The sequence below is a fragment of the Cyprinodon variegatus genome, unplaced genomic scaffold, assembly GCF_000732505.1.
Source record: "Cyprinodon variegatus isolate N-32 unplaced genomic scaffold, C_variegatus-1.0 Scaffold413, whole genome shotgun sequence".
Taxonomy (NCBI): Eukaryota; Metazoa; Chordata; class Actinopteri; order Cyprinodontiformes; family Cyprinodontidae; genus Cyprinodon; species Cyprinodon variegatus.
This window is the reverse complement of record NW_015150866.1, coordinates 332907-357946: the sequence shown is the minus strand read 5'-3', so window position 1 is coordinate 357946 and position 25040 is coordinate 332907. Positions and strand designations below refer to the sequence as shown.

The 25040-nt window shown below is 38.8% G+C and overlaps 2 protein-coding genes across 3 annotated transcripts in view; one reads left to right on the top strand and one right to left on the bottom strand.

Annotated features, from left to right (window-relative positions):
- mpi (mannose phosphate isomerase) overlaps nucleotides 1-7115 on the bottom strand; it is a 21929-nt gene extending 14814 nt beyond the window's left edge. The window contains exons 1-4 of the mRNA XM_015388089.1: nucleotides 7039-7115; nucleotides 5179-5306; nucleotides 3312-3512; nucleotides 3196-3256 (exon numbers count right to left, since the gene is read on the bottom strand). Coding sequence (XP_015243575.1) covers nucleotides 3196-3256; nucleotides 3312-3512; nucleotides 5179-5306; nucleotides 7039-7054 — 406 coding nt within the window. The 5' untranslated portion in view covers nucleotides 7055-7115. The remainder of the gene's footprint in view (nucleotides 1-3195; nucleotides 3257-3311; nucleotides 3513-5178; nucleotides 5307-7038) is intronic.
- Nucleotides 7116-13145: 6030 nt separating this feature from the next.
- The window catches only part of LOC107093200 (secretory carrier-associated membrane protein 2-like), a 19388-nt gene continuing 7493 nt past the window's right edge, over nucleotides 13146-25040 (top strand). Inside the window, exons 1-6 of one of the 2 annotated variants that reach the window (XM_015388084.1) lie at nucleotides 13146-13311; nucleotides 22188-22262; nucleotides 22757-22843; nucleotides 23772-23883; nucleotides 24484-24612; nucleotides 24700-24859. In XM_015388084.1, coding sequence (XP_015243570.1) covers nucleotides 13255-13311; nucleotides 22188-22262; nucleotides 22757-22843; nucleotides 23772-23883; nucleotides 24484-24612; nucleotides 24700-24859 — 620 coding nt within the window. In that variant the 5' untranslated portion in view covers nucleotides 13146-13254. Of the gene's footprint in view, nucleotides 13312-22187; nucleotides 22263-22756; nucleotides 22844-23771; nucleotides 23884-24480; nucleotides 24613-24699; nucleotides 24860-25040 lie in introns of both variants that reach the window. The other variant, XM_015388083.1, reaches the window with a different exon arrangement.

Sequence of the window (25040 nt, the reverse complement as noted above, 5' to 3'; positions counted from 1 at the left end):
ATTCCTTTAGAGACAGCATGAAAAGTCAGCTGAATACAAAACATAGAGAGGAAAACAAGACGAAGAGTGGGACACAACAGAACAAATAATGGATGTCTATTCTATTAACAATTCTCCATCTGTAGAATGGGTCTGTTTGATGTGTTGTCTTCACAATTCAGAGGGCCCCCTGCCTGTCTTGGCCTAGGGCCCCAGATTTCCTAAATCCGCCCTTGCTCCTATGCTGAAACGAGTTGACCTCAGCATTTGCTTCTTTCTGCTTCTGTGCTTCTGCACCTGAAGGTCACAGAGAATCGGGCCTGATTTACCAAACTGGCAAATATTGTCCCGATTTAGTCGCCTGTGTCAGAGTCAGACACCGCTTCTATCAACTCTTATTAACAGACGGGCTCCTACTAAGCACAGGCTGAGCAAACCTCACACATTGTCTCTCATAACAATCTTTTTTTTACATTTCTTTTTATTTTGAAGCTCTAGGAGCATCTACTTCCTGTTCTCCTGATCGCCCTCTATGGATAAAGTCACAGTTTATCTATTATTTATGTCCAGGCCTGCACACCAGACTGTACAGGTGTCTGCAACATGTGGCTCTGTGGACTTTCCACCAAAAACAGAGAGATAATAAAGAAAGAAAGAATAAAAGCTGCAGGTTTTGAGCAAGGCTTTAATCATTTCTCATTAAATACGTGATCTGAAATCAGCATGACAATCATCCCAAACATACTGATGATTTAGCTTTAGTCGGGATGCACCAATCACAGTTTTCCTTCTCATCACAGATTTTTAAAAAGCCTGACATGGTGATTCTAATTTTGACCAGTACTGGGGGTTTTTTTTTTTGAAGAAGAAAACCTTTAATATTTCAGTCATATAAAAAAAAGTTGTTTTATCTCACATGGTCATGATCTGAAAATGTTTAAAGCATTTTCAGACCTTTGAGGAGGTAAATGACATCAGAGGATAAGATCAGTTCAACATCCAAGTACCCGATGGATGATCTCCCAAAAGTCTATTCTATTCAGTTTATTTCTATAGCGCCAATTCACAACACACGTCATCTCAGGTCACTTTCCAGTTCAACCAGATCATCCAGTCAGATTGATTCAAAGTTTTCTACCTAAGGAAAACCAGTTGATTGCATCGACTCCTTGACTCTTCAGCAATCCCTCACACTAAGCATCCGAGTCAGCTCACATATCAGAGGATGGAAGAGAGCACATCCAGTTAGTCGCAGTCAGAGAAACAGGACTACACTGAAAAACAGGATGAGCTCAAACATCTAAAGGAAGAAAATCAAGGCCAATCGACTTTTTTTTAAAATCTATTTTTCCTTTTCATTCGGTTTAAAACAATTTCTTTAGTTACAGCATTGAACACACACATTAAATCTAATCCCTGTCTGGGGAGTCTGGGGATTAATCCTGCCTGGGCTACTTAATGTGTACCTTGCAGGACCCTTTTTTTTTTAAGCGAAAATGAATGTATTCTTTTTTATAAAAAAAAAAGAAAAGGTGATTCTTTCAAAAATAAAGAACGTTCTAGTGTATTAATTGATGATGACGTCCTTTATCCAGGAACCCATAGAACATTTGCAGCTCTAAAAACCGTTTATTTCGCTGGACTGGGGGTAGAAAATGTCTCAAAGGTTGCAGACTCCTGCACTAGCATGTTTCTATGTCTCTTTACCTTGCCAATCAGAGATTTTACTTTGTATTCTCCCCAACGCAGATGCTTTTCTCTTTTACTGTGCAGCTCTTGACATTTCTGCAAATTGCGGCATAGCTCAGACAAAAACAGACCAGCAATTTATTTAAGTCTGAGCAACATTTTCGACTAACTACGGCGACCTGATATGATCGGGTTTTTCTATCGGATCCAACGTTAACATCATGTCTGGTTTGTTCAGGCCTTCATCCTCTGGTACTTACATCATTAGCAGACATGGCCAAGGAAGACGGGGGTGCTGCAGCACCCCCTAGTGGCGAAAGGGGGATTATTTAAAAATGTATGTAGTAAAAATACTTTGCACATTTGTTACAATACATTTGTTCAAGGTATTTGGACTTTTTTATTTTACTATTACGTGTATTGGGATTTCAATTAAATTATTTTGGGGCCTTATTAACACAAGTTCACGGAAGTTACATTGTCATGGCAACGGCAAGCGATCTGGTGGTGGTGGAGTAAAGAGGTACCCGCTCACAGCAGCAGACTAGTAAATTTACAGTCTAATGACAGAAACAAGGAGGAAATATGGTAAAGAAATGAATTTTGCAGTGAAGAGACTGTCTGCCTGCCTGTGGTGGCAGATTAAATATTAATGCATTAGGTTTTGTTGCATTAATTAAATTATAGAAACACAAAGAAATCTGATTTTTGGTGTAATCTTTATTTTGAGCATTTGGGGAAAAAATAGAATAAAGTACCCATCGCTGCATCAGAGCGCTACCTGTGGACGGTTTTCTATGCTTATAACCAAACTAGCAGCAGTAGGGGAGTTTAGAGATGCAATCCATTTCTCAAATCTATCTTTGCTCTCCTCCAGTAATCCAGAAGTTCTAGAATCACACTTTTTCTCTCACTCCCAGCTTTGTGGTCGGCTGCATATATCGCATATATTCCCTGGAAAGGCCTTTCCTAATTACTCTTTTTATTATTTCACAACTTCTCATCCCAAAGCAAACATGCAGGCAATCTTTCCTGACTGGTAACGAATCGCTCCATTCTACTTTGAATCCTCTGTTCTCATCAGCTATCTTCCTTTTTTCCTCTTTGGGATCCATGGCCTGAGACACACCCACCGCTTTGTTTACAGCAGCCACCTGCCTGGCTCCGCGCTGCGCTGAAACCTGCTGCAGGATATGATGCTAATCTTTATTGAAAGAAATTTTAAGGTTTATTGTTTAAATCTATTTATTATACACAGTTTTACAGCATTTGAAAATATAATGAATGTTTGTTTGACTTCCTGTACACCATATTAAAACAAACAAACAAAAATCCATCTTTTTCCATTTTCAAACATTTTTGAAGTTCCAAGGAGCCGCACTGGGTCCATTAAAGAGCTCCGGGTTGCTGCCCTACTGTGATAATAAAGCTCTGATTCCATCCCAGTTTACAGAGAGCTTCATTTTTCCATCAGAGACTTTACAAGTCAGCTGACAGAAACCTTAGGAAGTGCTGACTGTGCTGGACGATGTTTGCTGAACCACTGAATGATATCGGCTCTGTTCAAACACGGGTTGGCCTGACACAGCTGGATAAAGACCATGGAACCGAGTTCAGCCTGACATTTGTGGCTGTGCTCTCACCTTGTTGGGGTGGGCCTGTATGGACAGGGCCGTGTTGACCGACAGGACTTTGAAGAGGAACGGCAGCTGACCCTGAAAGGCCTCTTTCACCTTGGAGCCCAGGCAGGCCGGGTAGTGAGCGATCCACTGGCCCAGGGTGGTCTGGGCGATCCGGTTGTCCTTAATCTGAGCGTCGCCTTTGGGGTGGGCCCCCATCCACAGCTGCAGCAAACATTGACAGCTTTTAAAATGGTGCTTTCAAGGTTCCATTTAGATTTTTTTTTAAAGCCTTGTGTGGGAATCTATCAGCAGGAACAGGGGAAGCTGGGAGAAGCAAAATAAATGACAGTCCCTGCAGAGGAACCGGATATAATTAAGACTGGAGCAAGCTGACTAATGCTAAATCTGCTGCAGAGCTTGAAAGCTGAATTTCACAGATGCTCTACCTCCAGTCAGAGCTTGGGGTTTATTTAACAACCTGCAGACTCTGGATGCTGCCAGAGACAAACCCTGGGAGATCAGCAGCACAGACCAGCTGAATCTAAACCCACACCCCAATGCTTGAAAGCATCCCTCCCTTTTTCTCATAATTCATTAGTTTTAAGTACAATTGTTCTTTTTATAACAGATTCAACCTTTTAAAAATCTTCAAGTGGAATTTTTACAGATTTCTTATTTTTCATTATTTATTAAGCGATTTAGATCTTGCATTTTCTTCCTTCTGGGGGGCGGGGTTTCCTCCTAGTAAGAAGCAAATAAGAATTTCTATTGGTCTGTATGGACGTTAGCAACAACATTTTTATTTAGTGTTTGTGTTTGGCTTAAAGTGAAAAGAATCTGATCTGTGAAACACATTTTAAAAAATGCAATTCCTAAAACTCAATCTAAACAAATAACATTTGTAAAAGGTTTTTAAAAATATTAATGTAAATCAGCACATCTGTCTGGCCAGATCTCCTTTTATGAGTAGATAAAGGATCACATTTCCTCCTAGGATACTAAAACTAAAACTTATTCAGTCCAAATTTGCTTGACTTCTAGTCAAGATGTGGATCTATAAAGTCTGACAGGTTATCCAGAGTTTCAAATGGGCTTTCATTTAGTTTTTTTAGTGTTTATTTTGGAAAATAATTTTGTGACGCTAAATATTTTCCATTTTTTTCTTTGTTTAATCACCTATAAAATCAGACATGGTAACATTTAAAATAGTGTTTCCATCTGAAAAATATTCCTCAATGCCTTTCTGTCATACTAAATGTACAGTATGGTTCGGTAGCTTTACTTGCTTTAATTCACATAAGTGATTTCAGGTGGAATTTGCTGTTAACACCTTTTAGGGTTAAATCTGACAACACAACAAACTTGCTCTCAAAACCTTTTTTAATAAAGAAGTTTTTCAACATCTCATTTCTGGACGTTTACATCCTTTTTTGCAACAATAATGGCACTAAATTCCCTCCATACTCTCAAAGCCACTTCCAGGACAACCAGAGAGCAGAATGTCTAATCCGTTTAGAGCATAACATTCATTTTAATTCCTGCCAGTAGGAGGTCAGAGATCTGCTTTTATTTTAGAAGCAATTAGGTCAAATAAAATGAGGATAACGGCTCCTACACAACAGCTACTCTGCTGAATCCACAGACAGACATGAAACCTAACCTTGACGGGAACAATGAGATCTGTAGAACGTGGAAATGTCAGAGTGTGAACTAATGACCTTGATAACTCGCCCCACAGAGCAGCGGCTGCTAAATAAAGACCTCTAAAAGGCGACGGGCAGCTGATCCACAGCACAGTGCCTTCCTCACATTACAATCAAAACAACTTGGTTTAATATCTGCTATCATTTTATCCACATTAAATGTTTCTTCTTAGAAGAGAGCGTACCTCCGCATAGGGTTTATCCACCTCTATGACTGCGAGCGGGTCTCCACCAACCACCAGCTTGGCCACCTCACTGTCCAGCCCCATCTTTCCCCATGCGTAGTTCTGCACTGCACAGGTCAAGGGAAACACTGAGGAGGGAATGAAGACAAATATCATAATTAAAATATCTAATATTCACTGGATCCACCTCAGATGAACAAGTATTTCGTTCACCAGCTTCATCTCAAAATGATTTGTTATCCTTTTTATTATCCGCTGTAGACCAAAATCAGCCCTAAAGGACTGCTCGGATGAAATGGTAGGATGTCACATTTCTCGACAGGGTAATAAATCTCACTGCTGTTGGTCAGGATATGAATATGACGGAAAGTCAGGAAACTCATTTAAACTTTCATTTATTTCCCACACTTTATTTGACTATAATAGTTTCAACAATACACCTCCCTTTTCAACATGGTTCCATAATCCCTGTTTTCTTATTTTTTTATTATCTAATTAGTATTAATTCATCCATCCATCCAATTTCTGTCACGGTTATCCCATGTGGGTCATGAGGGGTGTTGGTGTCCATCTCCAGCCGTCTACAGGTGAGAGGCGAGGTCCCCCCTGGACAGGTCGCCAGTCTATCGCAGGGCAACACAAAGACAAACAACCATTCACGCACACACTCACACCTAAGGAGAATTTAGAGAAGCCAGAGTACCCGGAGAGAACCCACGCATGCACAGGGAGAACATGCAAACTCCATGCAGAACCTTGTTGCTGCAAGGCAGCAGTGCTACCCACTGCACCACTAAGCAGCCTAGTGTTAATTCTATTCAGTTTATTTCTATAGCACCAATTCACAACACATGTCATCTCAAGGCACTTTACAGAAACAATTCAACCAGATCATCCGGTCAAATGAGTCAGTGTTTGTTAACTAAGGAAAACCAGTTGATTGCATCGACTCCTTGACACAAAGGCAATCCCTCACACTATGCATGCTTGTAGCAACAGTGGAGAGGAAAAACTCCCTTTTAACAGGACGAAACCTCCAGCAGAACCAGGCTCAGTGTGAGCGGCCATCTGCTGAGGCTGACTGGGGTTCAAGGAGACAGAAGCAGACAAAAAGCAGCTGTTAAAAGCGGAAAAGCAGGAAACACACAGCCAGGCAGACGAGCTCTGAGCCAGCTCCCATGTCAGAGGATGAAGAGAGCACATCCAGTTAGTCACAGTCAGAGAAACAGGACTGCACTGAAAAACAGGCCAAGCTCCAACATCTAGAAACAAAGGTGTTGATGGCAGCAGCACAGCTGATATTTTTCTGCAGGATGGAGGAACACTCCGCTGTTACTCTGTTAGGTTTATAAAACCATTGTTAAAAAAAAAAAAAAAGTTCTCTCCACTGCATTTCTTTTATTGACCTGCTAAGCAGACCTCGTTTCACCAGGTTTCTAACAACAAAAAGTTGCCTTATTGTATATTTTAGCAGCGTGGATGTTCTGATTGGGTGAAGCTCTGGGACTGATTTAGCTGGTGATACAAAAATCGACACAACATCGATAAATGCAGGATCTCTCTGCACAGCCAACACTTTCAGCCGCTTCTTCTTCTCCGCTTTCAGCTTAATGTTCTTTAACACCTGCTTCGCAATCTGAAACCTTCAAATATCTTCATTCTTTGCTCTAACAGCGACGTGCCTCTAGCTCCTCGGCTGCTTTGATTAAACCAAAAAACGCAGACCGACAATAAACGGTGACTGAAACAACCCGCTTCACCTTCCCGTGGAGTCAAACTGCTGATCAAAACAGCTTCTTCCATTTGAATCAATGAAAGTGATAATTTAAAGCAGCTTTGAATGAAGAAAATCCACCTCACCTCTTACTTCCTCCATGACTGCGCCGAGGACCGTGCGTAACGCGCTGACGTCACCGCTCAGTGAACGGCTCGTGTCAGGCCCTGTAGCAGGGGAACCAATCAAAAACCATCAACCAGTAAAGGTCCGGAGACATTTTTAATTAGAATCTGATACTTTATACTGAACTTAATACTGAATAGAATGAGGTTTTTATTACGAAGGAGTATTAGGGCCAGGCTAGAGTTGTTGTTTTTCTTCTATTCAGACATCCCAAGTCCCAAAAAATAATTTAATAATATTAATAATAATAATAATATAAAAATAATATTGGACAATGCAGAACACAGATTTACCTTCACAAAGCCTCAGAAGGGCAAGATTTATGTACAAAATGTAAAGCTGTTCATGAAATTATGTTTTGGTTTTATAATGTTTTTGTTGTTGGCATTCATATAAATATAACAGTGTGATAACTTGGTATACGTTTGACTGGGTTTTGTTATACGTCTATTTTGAATTTATAGCCCCCCTGGAGAAATCTCCACCAGCCGCCGCTGGGTGAAACGCTTCAGTTTACTGGTAAAAAATGAACATCCAGCTCTCCCATCTTTCTGGCAATGATATACACGCCATGATAGGATCATCACCATCATATGATGGGCCCAAATAGAAATGATAAGCACAGACATGTATGTAGAGGTGTTTTTTTTTTGTTTTTCCTTTTACAGTTGCAAGTTTCCAGTTTTCAAGTATTGAATGAAGATAAATTGTGCCTTCATCTGTAGTGGATTAGAGATATACAGTTAAGTTCACAAGTGGGCCAATTCAATTCAGTTTGGCTCAGCTAGATATTTCATGATGCAGAAAATAACAATCTTATTGTGCAATTTATTTATGACGCTTTATAATAATAAATAAGTGCCATAAAATATTTGCTTGTGTGCTTGCATTGATTATCTGTGCCTGTGCTTTTTTAAAATAAATAATTGCCCAAAAATGTCTTTGCACGCGTGCTTTGCGCGCTCGCATTTTATTTGGTGCCCTATTGTGCCCCTGTATAGTATTGGGTCAGCTGACGCCCCTGGCTGCACCGTGTCTTATACATGCACTCCATCATTCTTCACCCTCACTAGACATGGATACACTTTAGTATATTCTGCTGTAAAATGAGGTGACTGTAAGAGTAAACTGAAACTAATTGGCTTATTTTTCTGACTGATCCAATCAGCGCTTTGACAACCAGTCTCCTGGATTGGACAGACAGGTTTCATAAGCAACCTCCTCCCCTCACCCACTCTCTTATTGTGTCTGCGCAATCGCAGTAGTTCTAATCCACACATGGTACACAAATTACTGTGCTGCCTGCCCGCTCTCACTCGCATTAAAAAAAACCTTGCAAGGTCTAAAATCCAGGATGATTTATCCGACTCGCAGGTATCCTTGAACAACTATCGATATCAGGGAGACTCCCAGAACTTTCGGGAGACTTGGGATGTCTGTCTATTTCCAGAATAAAGTCATAACATTACGAGAATAAATTTGTTCAATTCAATTCAGTTTATTTATATAGCGCCAAATCACAACACACGTCATCTCGAGGCACTTTACAGTTCACCAGATCATCCAGTCAAAGTGATTAAAACTTTTCTATCTAAGGAAAACCCATTGATTCATTGACTCAAAGGCAATCCCTCACACTAAGCATGCTTGTAGCGACAGTGGAGAGGAAAAACTCCCTTTGAACAGGAAGAAACCTCCAGCAGAACCAGGCTCAGTGTGAGCGGCCATCTGCTGAGGCCAACTGGGGTTCAAGGAGACAGAAGCAGAGATACAAAAAGCAAGGCGGCCCCGTCCAGGAAACACACAGCCAGGCAGACGAGCTCTGAGCCAGCTCCCATGTTAGAGGAAGAAGAGAACACATCCACCCAGTCACAGTCAGAGAAACAGGACTACACTGGAAAACAGGCCGATCTCCAGCATCTATAAACAAAGGTGTTGATGGCAGCAGCTCAGCTGATATTTCTCTCCAGGATGGAGTCACAGCCAAACAGGAACAGACCAAATGAAGCTACTATGAGAAAAAGCAGAGAGAGCAGAACATTAGAGATTGAACTAACAGATTCTGCAGAATAGGAGAATAGAGAGAGAATGAAGCAGAATGATGAAAAATGGGTCCCTATGTCCTCCAGCAGTCTAAGCCTATAGCAGCATAACTATAGAGATAGCTCAGGATATCCTGAGCCACTCTAACTATAAGCTTTATCAAAAAGGAAAGTTTTAAGCCTAGCCTTAAAAGTAGACAGGGTGTCTGCCTCACGGACTAAAACTGGTAGTTGGTTCCACAGGAGAGGAGCCTGATAACTAAAAGATCTGCCTCCCATTCTACTTTTAGAAATTCTAGGAACCACTAGTAAACCTGCAGATTGAGAGTGAAGTGCTCTGTTAGGAACATAAGGAACAATCAGATCTCTGATATCAGATGGAGCTTGGCCATTTAAGGCTTTATATGTGAGAAGGAGGATTTTAAATTCTATTCTTGATTTAACTGGAAGCCAATGAAGAGAATCCAGGATAGGAGAGATATGATCTCTCTTTTTCATTTTCATCAGAACTCTGGCTGCAGCATTTTGGATCAGCTGAAGGCTTTTAACTACAGTTTGTGGACTTCCTGATAGTAAAGAATTACAATAGTCCAGCCTTGAAGTAACAAATGCATGGACTAGTTTCTCAGCATCACCCCTGGACAGGAGATTTCAATTTTTGCAATATTCCTCAGATGAAAGAAGGAAATTCTAGAAACCTCTTTGATATGGGATTTAAATGACAGGTCCTGATCGAAAATAACACCAAGATTTTTTACTTTATTTTCTGAAATCAGTTTAATCCCATCCAAATGAATTGACTGACTAATCAGCTTCTTTTTCAAAGACTCTGGTCCAAAGACTATAACTTGTGTTTTTTTGTCAGCATTCAGAAGGAGAAAGTTAAGAGTCATCCAAGTCTTTATATATGGAAGAGAAATGCAGGTTTGTAATATGGAACAGGAAACCATATCTCATTTATTCCATCACTGTACCCACTCTACCAATATCTTACAATGGACTCTTAACAATATATAATGTGTAAACTCAAAACATACGTTGTAATTGACTGTAAGAGTGTATTACTGCATTTAGCCGCATGGAAAGTATATTGTTACTTTTATCACAAATCTACTCACTACTTTATCTACTTTACTTAATCTACTTTACACATATGTAAATATTCCAAAACAAGCCCCAACTTCAGATGTTTCTTGCATGAAATCAAAGAGTACACGAAATCACTTACTTTAATTGATTCGAAACAGAGAAATACGTCTATCAATATTTTTGAGAGATTTTCTATAGAATATGTATTTTGTTTTTTGTATGTGTTTTGTTTTAAAGCACCTGTCTATTATTATTATGCATAATTGTTTGTTTTTAAGATCTGTATATTTGCTTGTTAGCAAAATATTTCAATAAAAAAAAAATGACTTACTTTAGTAAGTAATTAGTTTTTTTGTACATGACTAAAGGGACACACGCCTGTTTAGGTAGTTTAGTGTAATTTTCGTATGAAACTAAGAGGATCAATTCAAATATGTTGTCTTGCGCTCACCGGTTCATTTATTTATGAACAATTTGTCTCCCTAATTTTTGTCAAACTCCATCCTTAATCTGATACTAAGATTTTTGTTGTTTGAATATTTCTTATTAATTTACACAAAGCCCCTTTTTGCCACTCTGCAATAAAATACTAGGAAAGAAATTTGTAATATTAGGATAATTTAAGTGGTAAGAGTGACTGTTGCTGCCTCTTTGAAAACGTCTTAATGGAATAGAATAGAATAGAATAGAATAGAATAGAATAGAATAGAAAATCCCTTTATTATCCCACACTGGGGAAATTCTGGTGTTTACAGCAGCAAAAAAATTTTAGAAAAAAATGGTCACACAAATATGGACCTTAGAAAAATGTATAAGAATAACATAACAGTGAAGAGTTAAAAGATAAACAACAACTGTACTGCAAAGTGTTTTAACAACATAAAACTGCACCTGCAGAATGAATATCCAATATGCAGCTATGGACATTTTTACAGTAATGGATATTTGAAAATAGCAACAACATCAGAGATGTGCAAAATGACAGCAGCATGTTACTTAACCTACTAAGGTAGAAACTGTGCAAAGTCAGCATGAATGGAACAACCTGTCGAGGTTGTTGGGAACAGTGGTGGTTCTAGAGTCTTCCAGCTGCTGGGAGGAAGGATCTGTGATAACGTTCCCTGGTGCATTTAAGGTGCAGCAGTCTGTCACTGAAGGAGCTGTCCAGTTCAGCACCAGCTTCATGCATGGGGGGGGGACATTATCCAACAGAGATGATCATTTAGTTTGGATGCTTTTTATTTTTCATTCCCTGAGTCAAGAGGGCATCCAATCACAGAGCTGGCCTTCCTGATCAGCTGATCCAGCTGCTTTCTTTCAGGAACAGACAAGCCACTGCTCCAGCAGACAGCTCCATAGAAGATGGCTGATGCCACAACAGAGACAGACATAGAAGGTCTTTAGCAGCGCCCCCTGCAGTCCAAAAGACCTCAGTCTCCTCGGCAGGAAGAGTCTGTTCTTACCTTTAACTTAAACATTGTTTTCATGGGTGGATTCTGTATAACTAAACATTTGTATTTGTTTTATAGTTAAATAAACACCAGAGTGCATTATTCTGTAGTTAGACTTAAATCAGATGCTTAGACCACACAATCACTGTACTATGCACCCTTTTTGCACCATCTATTAATAGACATGATTAAATGCACTAATGTATGTGAGGTGACACTCAAATTAAAATGTCAAACTAACGTAAGGAAACCATATAGACATGATTTTTGTCCCCACTCAATGTTCTTCAAACAGATAATAGGCAACATTGTTAGTCTTTATTAACGTTTACTTAAATGTGTCATCATTAGTTTAAACTTTTTCAATTGATTGTCCTGCTCAGTGCGCTAGAGTTGGGTTTACTCTAGCTGGCTGTCTATTACCGGATCTAAAAATATGTAAAAGAAAAAAAAAAAAAAAACTTCTGAAACTACTAAAAGAATACTACTGTAGCCTCCCCGGTTGAAAAGATGGTTCACAATCCTTTTGTTATTGAACAATCTTGCTTGTGAACACACCATAAAAGCTACAAAACACGCAGGTTAAATCCCCCATTAGTAACTCAGCCAGTATTTAATCTTTTTTACATTATCAATTTACCATGAATCATTTTTAACCTTAAATTGTTTTAAACTTTTAATCTTGACAATCCTTACCTTTAGTGCTATCAACATCTTTTACCATTTTTTTAAACCCTTTAGTATAGTATTTTATAATGCCTTGTACAAAAACATAAAATAAAATGTATAATAATATAACCATCTGTGACTTCACATAGCAGATAATGTAGCTATTCACAAACATTTGTATTGCTGAATAAGCATCCCAAACAGAGACTATTAGCACCTACTAGTGGACAAAAATCTAACTACAACAAAACATAACAGCAAAATGTAAGCTTAAAGATTTCTAAATAAATATACATAAAAAAGAAAAGAAAACGTTGATACGAACCTTGTTCCCTCATCAACCAGGTGCTAAGGACCTTTTGCAGCTTGAAATTACTCCGTAATAATATGCGTCCCCCCCCCTTTTTTTTAGAGCCTTTCTCTGGGCCTTTCACAATAAAAGCATGAGCTGTATTACTGCTGGAGCAAAATTCCAAACACATTCGTAAGGACATTTACAACTACTACTACTATTCTAATAATAAAAATAAGCCCAGCTGTCTATTCTGCATAAAAACAAATATAGATCTGTAATATAGATCTATTTGTAATTCTTAACAAACTGTTAGTTGGGGAAAAAATGGTCCTGTATATATATATATATATATATATATATATATATATATATATATATATATATATATATAAAACAAAACAATAAAAACAATTGAAGCTCCGTGTTTTATGATTTTTTTTAATTTTGGGTATATTCCAGTATAAGGCGGTGCACTTTGAGTAATATCGCTGCTACGTCATTTTTCTGAAATCCCAGTGCGCATGCGCCCCCGACTTCATTCGAGGAAGTGGTGGGGCAAGTAGATTCTAAAGCGACAGAGTTTGTTGTTGACTTCTTTCCAGAGGATAAACACCTCACCTTTCTTACAAAATGTCGGATTTTGACAACAACCCGTTCGCAGAGCCCAGCAGCATTAACCCGTTCAATGTAAGTGAGCATTTTAATGACTTGTCGTTGTCTGATGAAGCGCTGTCGGGAGTGGGTGCAGAGAGCTTTTTCGTCAGAAGGCTGCCAGCACGCCAGGAAACGCGCTGGGTGGGTGTGTGGGAGGGATCTGGAAAGCTATTGGCTAACAGTAGATTATTGACAGCCTTTCAGCAAATCAACACTCTCCGTTTCCAGAGAAGGCAGTCCGCCCTCAAAGTTGACTTTCAGGAAGTTAATCAGCAGCCAACCCAGAATGTCAGGCTATTTTAAAATTCCACCATCACTTATAAGTTTCAGACTAGATTCAACTAATGTTTTTAATCTTTAACTCGACTCAGAGCAACTGTTTCCTTCTGTTTTAAATGTCTAATTTCAGCCAAACTGATGATGTTTACTTTCTGAAGCGCGTTTCTCTCTAACAGGATGTGACATTCAGGTTCATCCTTTACATAGAAAATAAATTTAACTCTTTCACTTTACTTTTCTCCATTATTATCCATTCAGCCGAAGTAATGTAAATAAATCTGCCAAGTCCTGCCTGTGCATGAGAGGAAATGAATAAATGTAATAAAGGCGTCTGTTACCATTATGACTCATTAGTAACAGTGTAAGGTTGATCTTGGAGTTTTATTGCATATTTCACATTAATGAGGCTCTTTTCAAGAATACTTGTTATTGAATATTAGATGTACACAAAGTTTAGACTGTAAATATATTTACTTATTTCTGCATCCAGGCTTGTTGTTTATGTGGCATCTTGTAATGTTTTTTATATAAACTCTGAGAACATTTACATCACTGATTTTAAATTATCTGATGTTGCTTTTGATACATTTCTCTTCATATAATGTTCATGGGCTTTCTATGGTAAATGAGAATTTTATAAAAAATCTTTCATTTCACAAATTAAACTGGCCAGTTTCTTCCCCGTCCTGCAGTTGGGATTTCCTGTTCTAGAAACAAAAGATTCAAAAGTTAGGACTTATTCTAGATCAGTTGTGACTGATCATTAACGGGAAAACAGGAGGAAGGTTTTGTTTTGCTTATGCTCTGTGTTTACAAAAAAAAAAAATAAAGACTTGTATTATTATTGATATTTACATACATCAACCAACAGCATGAAACTCTTCTGGTTCAGCACTTTGCTTTCAGTTTAATTTAACACAGAGATAGGTAGTAATTAGGTACATTCACTCTTTGGGTAATATTTAGAAGTCAAATGAATTATAGAAGTAGTTTTACTGTAGTTACCGTAAGTTATATTCTTATTGGAGTATTGCTATTCTTACTTGAGCAAAAAAGCTACTCTGCCCACTGTTAGTAACTTCAGGTATGCAGAGATAGCCAGGCTGATATGACTTACATACACAGGAGAGGCGGGGCTAACAGAGTCCGCCTCATGAGGTTAAAACCAATCAGATGACTACAGATGTGATGCAAAAACTCCAAGCAATGCACCCTTTTTTGTAATTTTGTAATCCGTCAAGCCGGGAATAGCTAATCTGACCTTTTTAAAAAGAAATGTCCCTAAAGCTTTCCGTGGTTGAGGTTTTAAACTTACATCAATCTCCATTAGGACATCAGAAAGGGCATCATGAAGATGTTGCGGTCGCCATCTTGCTGTTATGATAAAGAAAAGCAGAAAGGTGATGAGAGCGATGAATTGTAATGTCCCATCTCCTGCGCTGCGATTGGTCCAGCCAGAACTGGCCCAGGCTAACGCGAAGATCAGTTGAATCCTAAAAAGTTAAAAAACAATCCACTGGATTTGGTTTTCAAGTTTGAAGACGTTTCGCTTCCCAAATTGAACGCATGTTTTCTAAGCTAAAACAAGTTTTTGGGCTACTATATAAAACTTCGATCTCAACGCTATTTCTGACATTATGAATTAAAAAATCTTCCTGGAGGAGAAGCGAACCGTCTTCAAACGTGGAAACAAGGTCCAGTGGATTGTTTTGACCTTTTTTGGAATGACTATGACCTGGATGACTGAGACTCTTCACCAGCAGATGAAGTAAATATACAGTAAATAGAAGCTGTTTTTAGTGGATATTCCTTACTGTCTCCTAACACTTCTCACTGTAAGGATTCATTTCATAAGTTTTATGTTCGGGAAAAATATGGATTTGGAAAAGGGTTGTCTCTGCATTAGTTTTATAATTTTGTAATCCTGTTATTTATTTGCATTTTAGTCTGTAAAACACTTGAATCTGCACGTAGTGATAGTCTAAATGAATCATTTATAAACCTTAAATCTGATGTTAGGATCCAACAGTTACTCAGTGCTGGCCTAGCCTTTTCACATAATGCTGTTTTACTCTTACATCAACTAATTTATTGGATGGCTATAAGGGATGTAAAGAAATAATTTACTTGTGATTGATTACTGATTTATGATTTATTATTAGATTATCCAATTAATGGGCTATATTCCCAACTCCACCACTTCCTGAACCTTAGCAGCTCCTCTGTTTCCTGTCTTTCATCACTGAAAAATACTGATTAACCCAGGTGTGTCTGGGCAATATCGTCATGGTTACTGAGGTCAGACACACCAGGATTCATCCATTGATAACGTCCACTTAAAACAAATTTCTTTTACTGTTGTAATGTTGATGCCGTCCACTAGAGGGCTGTTCATTTGGAGGCAAAGACTTACCGGTCTAGGTACCAGATATGCTCGGGGCCCCGCCCCTTCTTATGACGTCAATATATGGCAACTCCACTCGGACAAACTGTATTGCACCCGTTTCTTTCTTAAGGATCGAATCTCTTTCGGAGTCTTAACATATTATTTCCTATATTTGCTATATTACATTTCATTGGAGATCTAAAGTAACTGAAAGTAGAAAACAGTCAATGTCAAGGTTGAAGGAAAGTACTTCGTTCTTAGACAGACTGAGCTCTGCTATTTAACAAGATGACAAAACAAGTCTTATTTTTATTCTTTTTATTAAGATCTGAGGACAGGAAGGACAAATGGAACATCCTAAAAAATTACTTTCGTAGAGATTTTAGACAAATAAAACAGTTATTTTAATTGTAGGAAACAAATGTATGTTGTAGACACAAAGTTAAAAGTTGTGTAGCTTAATAGGGTTAACCTAAGCGCTACCCAGACAGACACGCTAACGCTACAGATGCTCCCGACTCAACACACACATGCTGCGGGATGTTATTATAGTTGTCTGGGCAACCACAATGTTCTACATCATGTGGGAACGTTCACCTATACCGGTGTTTGCAGGAGAAGTAATGGTTGAGCAGAGGGATGCTAGAGCAAAACGTCCGGTCTGGATTATTTACTGTTTTATGTAGACAAGGATGCAAAATGCACTTTATGCGGTTCTGTTTGTAAATAGGAGCGTTTGATGAACTTCTTAAGTTATCGCCTAAATGGCGCCCATTGGAGCGTGGTGCATGGCGGGGCTGCATCGACATTTGCTTGGAAGGAAAGGATGTGATGATTGTTGTATTACACAGAGAGTGATATGACAGTTTAAACAATAGTTGGTTTCTTTAAACAATACTTTTACATCTTTATACATTGGAAATCTTTAGTGTTTCACATATTTTATTACTATTTTTTAATTTGGTAACCTAATAAGTTCAGTGTCATATAAATATGTTTTGTTAGGGTTAGGAAATTGTATGAAATATTTATTTAGCTCAGATTTAATTAAACGGCTGAATAAATTGTTAAAATATAATGATTTACTATTTAATTTTTCTTAAATTGTCGTATTGTGTAAATAATATTTAGCCCTTCATGTTATGGAAGGATCCTGTTGATAAAAGATAAACTTCAGTTTTTATGGAAAATGGACCCATATAAATTAATCATTAGTTGATCGATGAAATCACTCAATTTTAAATAAAAAATAATTTCATTAATCCATAGCTTGCATTCCTATCAGCTACTTTTCAGTTTTACTTGTGTAAACAAATGTTGAAGTAGTGCTACTGTTACTGGGGTGCTGTTCATTGAAAATCATATTAAAGGGGAGGGAGATGTGGTTTACAGCATAAAGTTTATTCCTTAATAGGTTTTTTTTGTTTTGTTTTTTAACTTCAGGGTAAAAATCGCTCATCTATGACAGATTCAGTTCTCCACCTTATGGAAAGTGTTTTATCAATCCCAAGATATAAAGCAACACGTCACTCACTCACCATGTGACTGCATGAGTTCACAGCCTGCTGCTCAGGACACACCTGTAAACATTCCCAACAGGAATGGGAGCAGCTTATATCTTTCTCCTACATTTGGTAGCTGTGTTTAGAAACGTTCTGCAACGCTTTATCTATAACCAATTAGAATAGATAGATAATCCTTCAATTCCTGAGTAATGTCAACATGATAGCAATGTTACATGAATTAAATTAACTAACTTACATAATGTCAGAAGTTTAAAGCGGTACGATCATTATGATAATTAGAAATAACAATAATAAGGATAAACAGAGGACTATACAATAAAATGTGAGGCCGTATTAAGTAAATACAGTATCCGAAAGCAGTGATCTAGTAGATGCATATCCTGTTGGTGTAAAAGAAACCGCTCCTGTTTGATTAAGAGGCTCGGATGGAAAGAATGAGGAAGCGGATCATCAATCCTGCTTAAAAGTCAGAGTATGCTGGAACATGTCGGGGGGGGGGGAATAAAACAGGAAAAGCTGGAAATTGATTGAAACATTCAAGTTAAAACATATTTGAAAGACATCGGCTGATTTCCTGCTGTAAACAGTCCAGCACCAGGAAGGTGTTTGTATATATGTGGTGTTATTTCTGTTGCTGGTCAGTGATGAGGAGAACATGCTCGGCTGTGAGGTGTAGAAAAGTGGATTATTATTTAGGTAAAAGAAATGAGTATATGGTAGCTGGTCTGTATTTATCACTGACCAACACCTCGCTTGGCCTGGCTATTGATTCAGCAACCTCTCCACCCATCTAACAAACACAGCTCCCCGCTGACATCACAGCCGCCTGTTACTCGCATCATAATGGGTGACGCTGGTCTCCTTTAAAATGGCATAAACTGGATTTATGAGGTCAGTTTTAACAAGGGGTGTGAGGAAAAAGTCGTTTTGGCGATATATTGTGATTTATGTCTGCACGATATAATTTTAATCTTTCAGTTGCTTGTATCAATGTTAAAAAAGAAAAACATTTCTACCTGAAATGATGAGGGGAAAATGGGCCACCTCTGCACCTCCACTCTGGCAGATGGCGCTGTGGAGCTCTTTAGCTGTGCGGTTGAGGCAGTAACAGTGAAACTCACTGAAACCCCAAACAACATGGATACTGAAATGACTAATGATCAATATCTTCTGATGAACAGATACTGCACCTGCTTCTTTATCTATAAATTAAATTTTGATAGCTGAGAAAAATATCGCAATATATATAAAGTGATATCCCAATATAGTGATTTCATATTGTGATCCATGTATCGTGATCATATTGCAACACCCATGTCAATACTCACCCCTAATTTTAACACCTTTTTCTATAGGATTTTTAAAAATGTTGCGTTTTCTTTGTGCTGTTCTGTTTTTATTTTATTTTTTTTTACGCTAAAAGCTACAGGTCCATCACCCTAATGTGCGGGAGGTTTATGGGAATGAATATTTGGAAATGTCTTGCCCCTAAACACTAGCACTAAGCACTAACCCTTTGTTTTCACATTCCTGTCGAGGGTCCGCCACATTAAGGACCGTCCCAAACCCGGTAGTGTGAAGGGCGAGTGGACCGTTCAGCCCGCGAGATCTATGCAGAATGGCACTGATTGTTAAACAACAACAAAAAGGCTCTTCAATCAGAGGCTTTTCTACATCTGCTGCAAGACAGACCGCTACAGAAAATCCTTCCTTCTACAGCTATCAACACCTACAGCAACTCGATGAAAAGAAAATAGGAAACAATGAGAGTCTAGCTATCTAATATTAGTGGGTTAGCTAGCCAGTAGTCGAAGGCTTCATTATATTTTTTCAGCTGTAGTTTCATAAACGGTTTCCCTTAATGACCGTTTTTCATTCTTCAAATATTTACAGAAACAGGGAAAGTTTTTCATGGTGCAAAAAATCTGTAAAAATGCATAATTTGTTGAAATAATCAACTACTTTAGTATCCCATTGATAATAAAGTGGAGTACACAAACTCAAAAAACACACAGTTTGCTAAAAAAAAACTTATTTTATCCAAAACTGTACAAAATATGAATAACATGAATTGAAGCTCCTCAACTGGTGTAGTTTACGCTATAACTGGTATAAATTCTGAAAAGAAGAACTAATATCAGGCACATTTTAGCTGACATGTTATTAAAGTAATCACCAGATTAATTGATTTTGAAAAATATCTGTTCGTTGCAGCCCTAGTTGTAAGCTACAAACTAATTCTGGAATTTCAGCCAGTTGAAATGGAGCCTAGGCAGAAGTCCAACTGAATAAACTGATTACTTTCCTTCATCCACCTGCGACACAGCCAATCAGCTTTTAACCACGCCTCCACGGAAGCCAATCAGCGTCCAAAGTTCATCTTAAAAGGCCTCTGATCCACAACTTGTCTGCTCCTAGTCGCAGGCAGTGGTTGGCTGTGTGACTTAATTCAGGCGACACCGTTTCAACCCTCCTCCACCATCGTAGCTAAAACTTGATCAGAGCATCATTCCTCCTGGACTCTTACTATATTCCGCGTCTCATTTCAACCAGTCCGGCAGAGGACCGCCATGTTGAGCCTGGCTCTGCCAGAGGTTTCTTACCAATGGGGAGTTTTTCCTCTCCACTGTCGCTTTATGCTTGCTCATCATGGACAGGTTCTCTCAGCCTGTGTTATCCAACTGGACTTCAATCTTCCAGGTCCCTGAGTGAAGCTCTAGTATCAGCTCACGCAGTCCACTGGATCTCCCCATAAAGCTCAGCAGACCGTCTCACTAACCAGCAGTCTACAGACTGACCAACTCCATCTATCTCCACTCCACCACCAGTTTCAGGCCTGGGGGGAAACAGCCCTGTTCTTTACTCCTCTTCATGCATGTTTTCTGCTGAGGTCTGAGCGCCAAAGACAAAGTAAATGTATCAATAAATTTCTTCTAATTGTCTTTTTTCTTGGTGTGAGTTTTTCAGATTGAACAGCAGTTAGCAGCAACTTTTTGGGAGAAGAGATGTACTGAAAAATTGGTCAGTCATGAACTTCCTCAGGAAGCTCTTCAAAAGGTTTTTACAACCTGAATGCTTGAATGGGGACAATTAAAAACCTTATTTCCAGTGACTATGAGATATTCTAACGTTCAGGGTATTTCTGTGATGATTGCATGTGAAGCTGACATCATAGCAACATTTAAATATCCTCATTTTGTCCATGTTCATCTGTCTTAATCAGCGGGATGTTATGATCTGCTGATCACGTGATGCCATTAGACGCTTTAGTTTTATAGATTTATGCCTCACCCATGTTATCAGATCAGAAAGGCGTACATTTCACAGTTCTGCATAATACATTATATATTAAAAAAAATAAAATTCCTGTCAGATATCGCCATTTCAGCACAGAGGTTCACTGTTTAATCGATAAATTTGACCAAATTAAAGCAAAGTTGTCCTCTAAAGGTGTAGAAGTTGCACTGCTCTCATTATTGGTGACATTTTCAAATGTTGTTACACTTTTTCCTCTTTGGTTTGAATTTTAAATTGGGTTTTCTCCATTTATTGGCTAAAACTGTCTTGAGATCAGAGGAGACTCCTGTTGGTCAGAGTCTTTGCTTTTAGACTGGAACCAGACTCAGGTTGAGCAAACCCATTTAATGATTACCATGGGCCTTCCAAAGGTAATGATTGATGCAGAGCCTCCACACGTGAACGCTGCGACTGCCTTTGTTTACAACTCGATCAAAGATGGGAAACAATCAGTTTCCTCTGACTCGCACCTTTTTCTCTCACTGTTTCGGAGAAAAAAAGTGTGGAGCATTAAGCAACCAGCTGGCTTATTCCATTGGTTATTAAAAATAATCTAAAGTTTGAATTAGTCCAATACATCCTTCTTAATAGTAAAAAGCATATAAGTATTGACGCTCTTTTAGGTGATATCTTTTGTTCAGTTTGGTTTTATACTCTTGGTTTGCTAGCGAGCCTGAAACCAGCAGCTTTCCAGTTCTACTAAGCTCTGCTTATCTAACATAGAACGTTTGCAGTCATCATTAAACTATCACCATTTGATTCAACTTTTTGAAATAAAGAAAAACTAATTTGTTTTGCAAAGAAGAGAAGAGAAGCATTTAGGGCGGTAACTAATGATTATTTTACTAATTCATTAATCTGTCAAATATCTTTTTGATTAACTGATTAATAATCAGATTGCAAATGTTCCTGAAAGAAGACTTTTTCCGTAGCTAAACCAGGTGAAACAAAAACGTTTCCACATGAGGAGTACTGGATGGAGCATATTGAGCATTTAATCTTAAATGTTATATGTTTACCATTTAGTTATAATTAATGCTCTAAGTGAGGTGCTGTATCAGCTAGAGATGTTTTAGAGTTTCTACACTCCTGTTAACGATTAATCTATTCCTAAATTAGTTTACGTTTATTCCATTAATCAATTAATCCAATAATTGATTCAGCCCTAGATGAATTGTCCTCAATATACACTGGTAACAAGAAAAAAAAGTGATGTAAAATAAGTTGCTTTTAGTGTCACTCAGATGGGAACTCAGAGCAGTTCTTCCAGTAAAACATAAGTTTGCAACATTTGTTGTTTATTATTTTGGACCAAAGTTATCAGGAGGCCTCTGGAGGATCCCAGGCTGCAGACGCTTCATCTAATCTCTGTTGTTTATGCTTAATCTCTTATTGCTCTATGTCTCTCTTGTTGTTTTCAGGATCCGTCGGTCACTCAGGTGACAAACTCCAACATTGAAACAGTTGAAGAGTACAACCCTTTTCCCCAGACCACGGTGAGACCTCCCACATTGATTTTATGAGCCTTGTTTTCTTCAATAAAATAGTGATTGACGGAGACAAACGGAGATCACGACCAGAATCACTGTGATTTATTATTATTTTTAATTTATTTTTTGATAATGGTTAAAGATGATTTTAAAATTGGATGGAAACAGAAAAGGGCCATTTACTGGGAAGAAAAAGCTTCAAAGTCTCATCTATCCATTATATATTTGTTATATTTGTTTTCTTAAACGTAATTTTTATCTCTAAGCCATCATGCCAAACACCTGGAGCTTGACTGATTTTAAAAAAGTTGATCTGTTTCACCTCCTGTTTCTGTCTTGCCTTAATTTCCATGGCTTCATTCAGGGATCATATTCTCCTGGATCGCCCACCTGATTATCTCTATACCTTGTTTTCCTTTGTTTTCAAAGTTTTTTTTGTGTTTTACATGTTAAGTTTTCCCTTTGCATCAAATGTTTTTTTTTTTCTCATTTTCTGTCAGGATTTTGCTGCCACTCGCACCACGCCAGCCTCCAGCTCTCTCTACCAGCCGGCCGTGTTGCAGCCTTCGACAGAACCCAGCCCACAGGTGGGAACAGGCCCTCGCTTCCCTCCATGTGTCGCCTACATTTTATTAACACTCTTAATTGTTTAGCACAGCTGCTCTTCTTCTTTATCGGCCAAGAGATCCACTTCAAAATTAACATCGAACACAATAAACCAGAGAGAGGACAGCTTTTAAACTGTAAATGTATAACAGCTAACTGGATGTCTGAATCCAAGCCTTCGCTGTTTAATCTGAGAAAAGAATTCTTTTAAACCGTTTAATTTAAAATTCCCTCAACGTGTAGTCTGTGGCTCTTATCTTTCTGTGTCTCTGCTTCTGTCTCCTTGAACACACTGAGCCTGGTTCTGCTGGAGGTTTCTTCCTGTTCAAAGGGAGTTTTTCCTCTCCACTGTCGCTACAAGCATGCTTAGTGTGAGGGATTGCTGAAGAGTCACTGAGTCGATGCAATCAGCTGGTTTTCCTTAGATAGAAAACTTTGAATCAATCTGACTGGATGATCTGGTGAACTGGAAAGTACTATAAAGTATAAAACTGAATATTTTCACTCTCAGTCTCATTACTATCTGACATGGTGTTTGGTCCAGTGAGCCAAGCGCTAAAGTCGGATAATGGAGATTGAAATTCTGAATGTTTGCAGCTTGATGGTGAATCAGAGAGAGCTGATCCAGGAGCTGGCTGGCCCCGTTAAACTATGAAAAATGAGCCTGAATGTATATAAATGGACAATCCATGAATTTCCTTTTACAAAGCTTAGAGGCAAATTAACATTTCATAAAACAAATTTGCAGAAAACACAAATTAGTTTTAAGCTTTAAGTGTTTCAGAATCTGTAATGTGGGTTTGCACCTCAGGGCCACTGTAGTTTGACACTGCTGCCTAGCAGCGTTTTTTTTTTAAAGCCTCTGCAGTCCGCCGCCTCTGTCTCAGTCCCTTTCTCTGTTTCTTCCAGGCAACTACTGCCGCAGCTCAGGCCACCCTGCTGAAGCAGCAGGAGGAGCTGGAGAGGAAAGCTGCTGAACTGGACCGCAGGGAGCAGGAGCTGCAGAGCCGAGGCCCCACAGGTCATTAAAGACAAATGCATCCTTCACCACAGCAGCTCAGCTTTCTGAGACAGGAAGGCGTTTTGCAGCGTCTGCATCTTGCTGCAAACAGGATGTTTAGGATGACATGCTGCACATACGCCTCATATCTCAAAGGCGTCATGTAGTCCTCTTAAAAGCCCAGCTGAGACAGGAGTGATGCCACTCTGAGTAAAAACCATCCATTAAAGTAGTAGCCATTCAAATTTTCCACACTTTCCTTGATGGGCCATTGGCTGGTCCCTACAATTCCTTTTTAAACATCAATCTTTGTACTAAAATATTCTTTCTGTTATGATTTGTGGACATTAAGATCTAAAGAGAAGCTTCAGACCCTGTAATTCAGTGAAAGGGTAGAGTCAAAGTAAAAGAATATGCAAGAGGGGGTCACTCCAGTGGCTGGAAGTTGCTGCCATTCACTGGCGTTTGACCGGCCATTTTGAATGGCTGCTACTGTAGGTTCATTTCTACCATCACTGTTTCCTTTGAGGCTTTATGTGCTGATAGCCCCTGTGGTTACGCTCTGCTCGTTTAACCGATGCTTCAGAAAACTCACAATAACTTTACCTTTTGTTTCGGCAGGTAAGGAGAACAACTGGCCTCCGCTTCCCAAGTTCTTCCCCATCAAACCGTGTTTCTATCAGGACTTCTCAGAGGAAATTCCTACAGAGTACCAGAGAGTCTGCAAAATGATGTACTACCTCTGGATGTGTAAGCGTTCTTATCTTCTCACTGTGTTGAATTCTGGATGAATTCAGCGTTTGCTGATGATGACAGTCACTGTGCTGTTTCCTTCAGTCTACTGTGTGACTCTGTTCCTCAACCTGCTGGCGTGCCTGGCTGAATTCATTGGCAGCTCAGCGCACGGCGTTGACTTCGGCCTCTCCATTCTCTGGCTCATCCTGTTTACCCCCTGCTCCTTCCTCTGCTGGTACCGGCCAGTCTACAAGGCCTTTAAGTAAGTAAAGTAACCACTAAAACCGCACTAATGCTAACGATTACCACTGGTCCGTTAGATCCCAATAAAAAGGAAAAACACATGGCCTACCAGCAGGTGGCAGCATTATGTTACAAGAAACTGAATTTGAATGATTCTGACTGAATCTATATACTCATGTAATTTTAACTTAAAAGCTTGA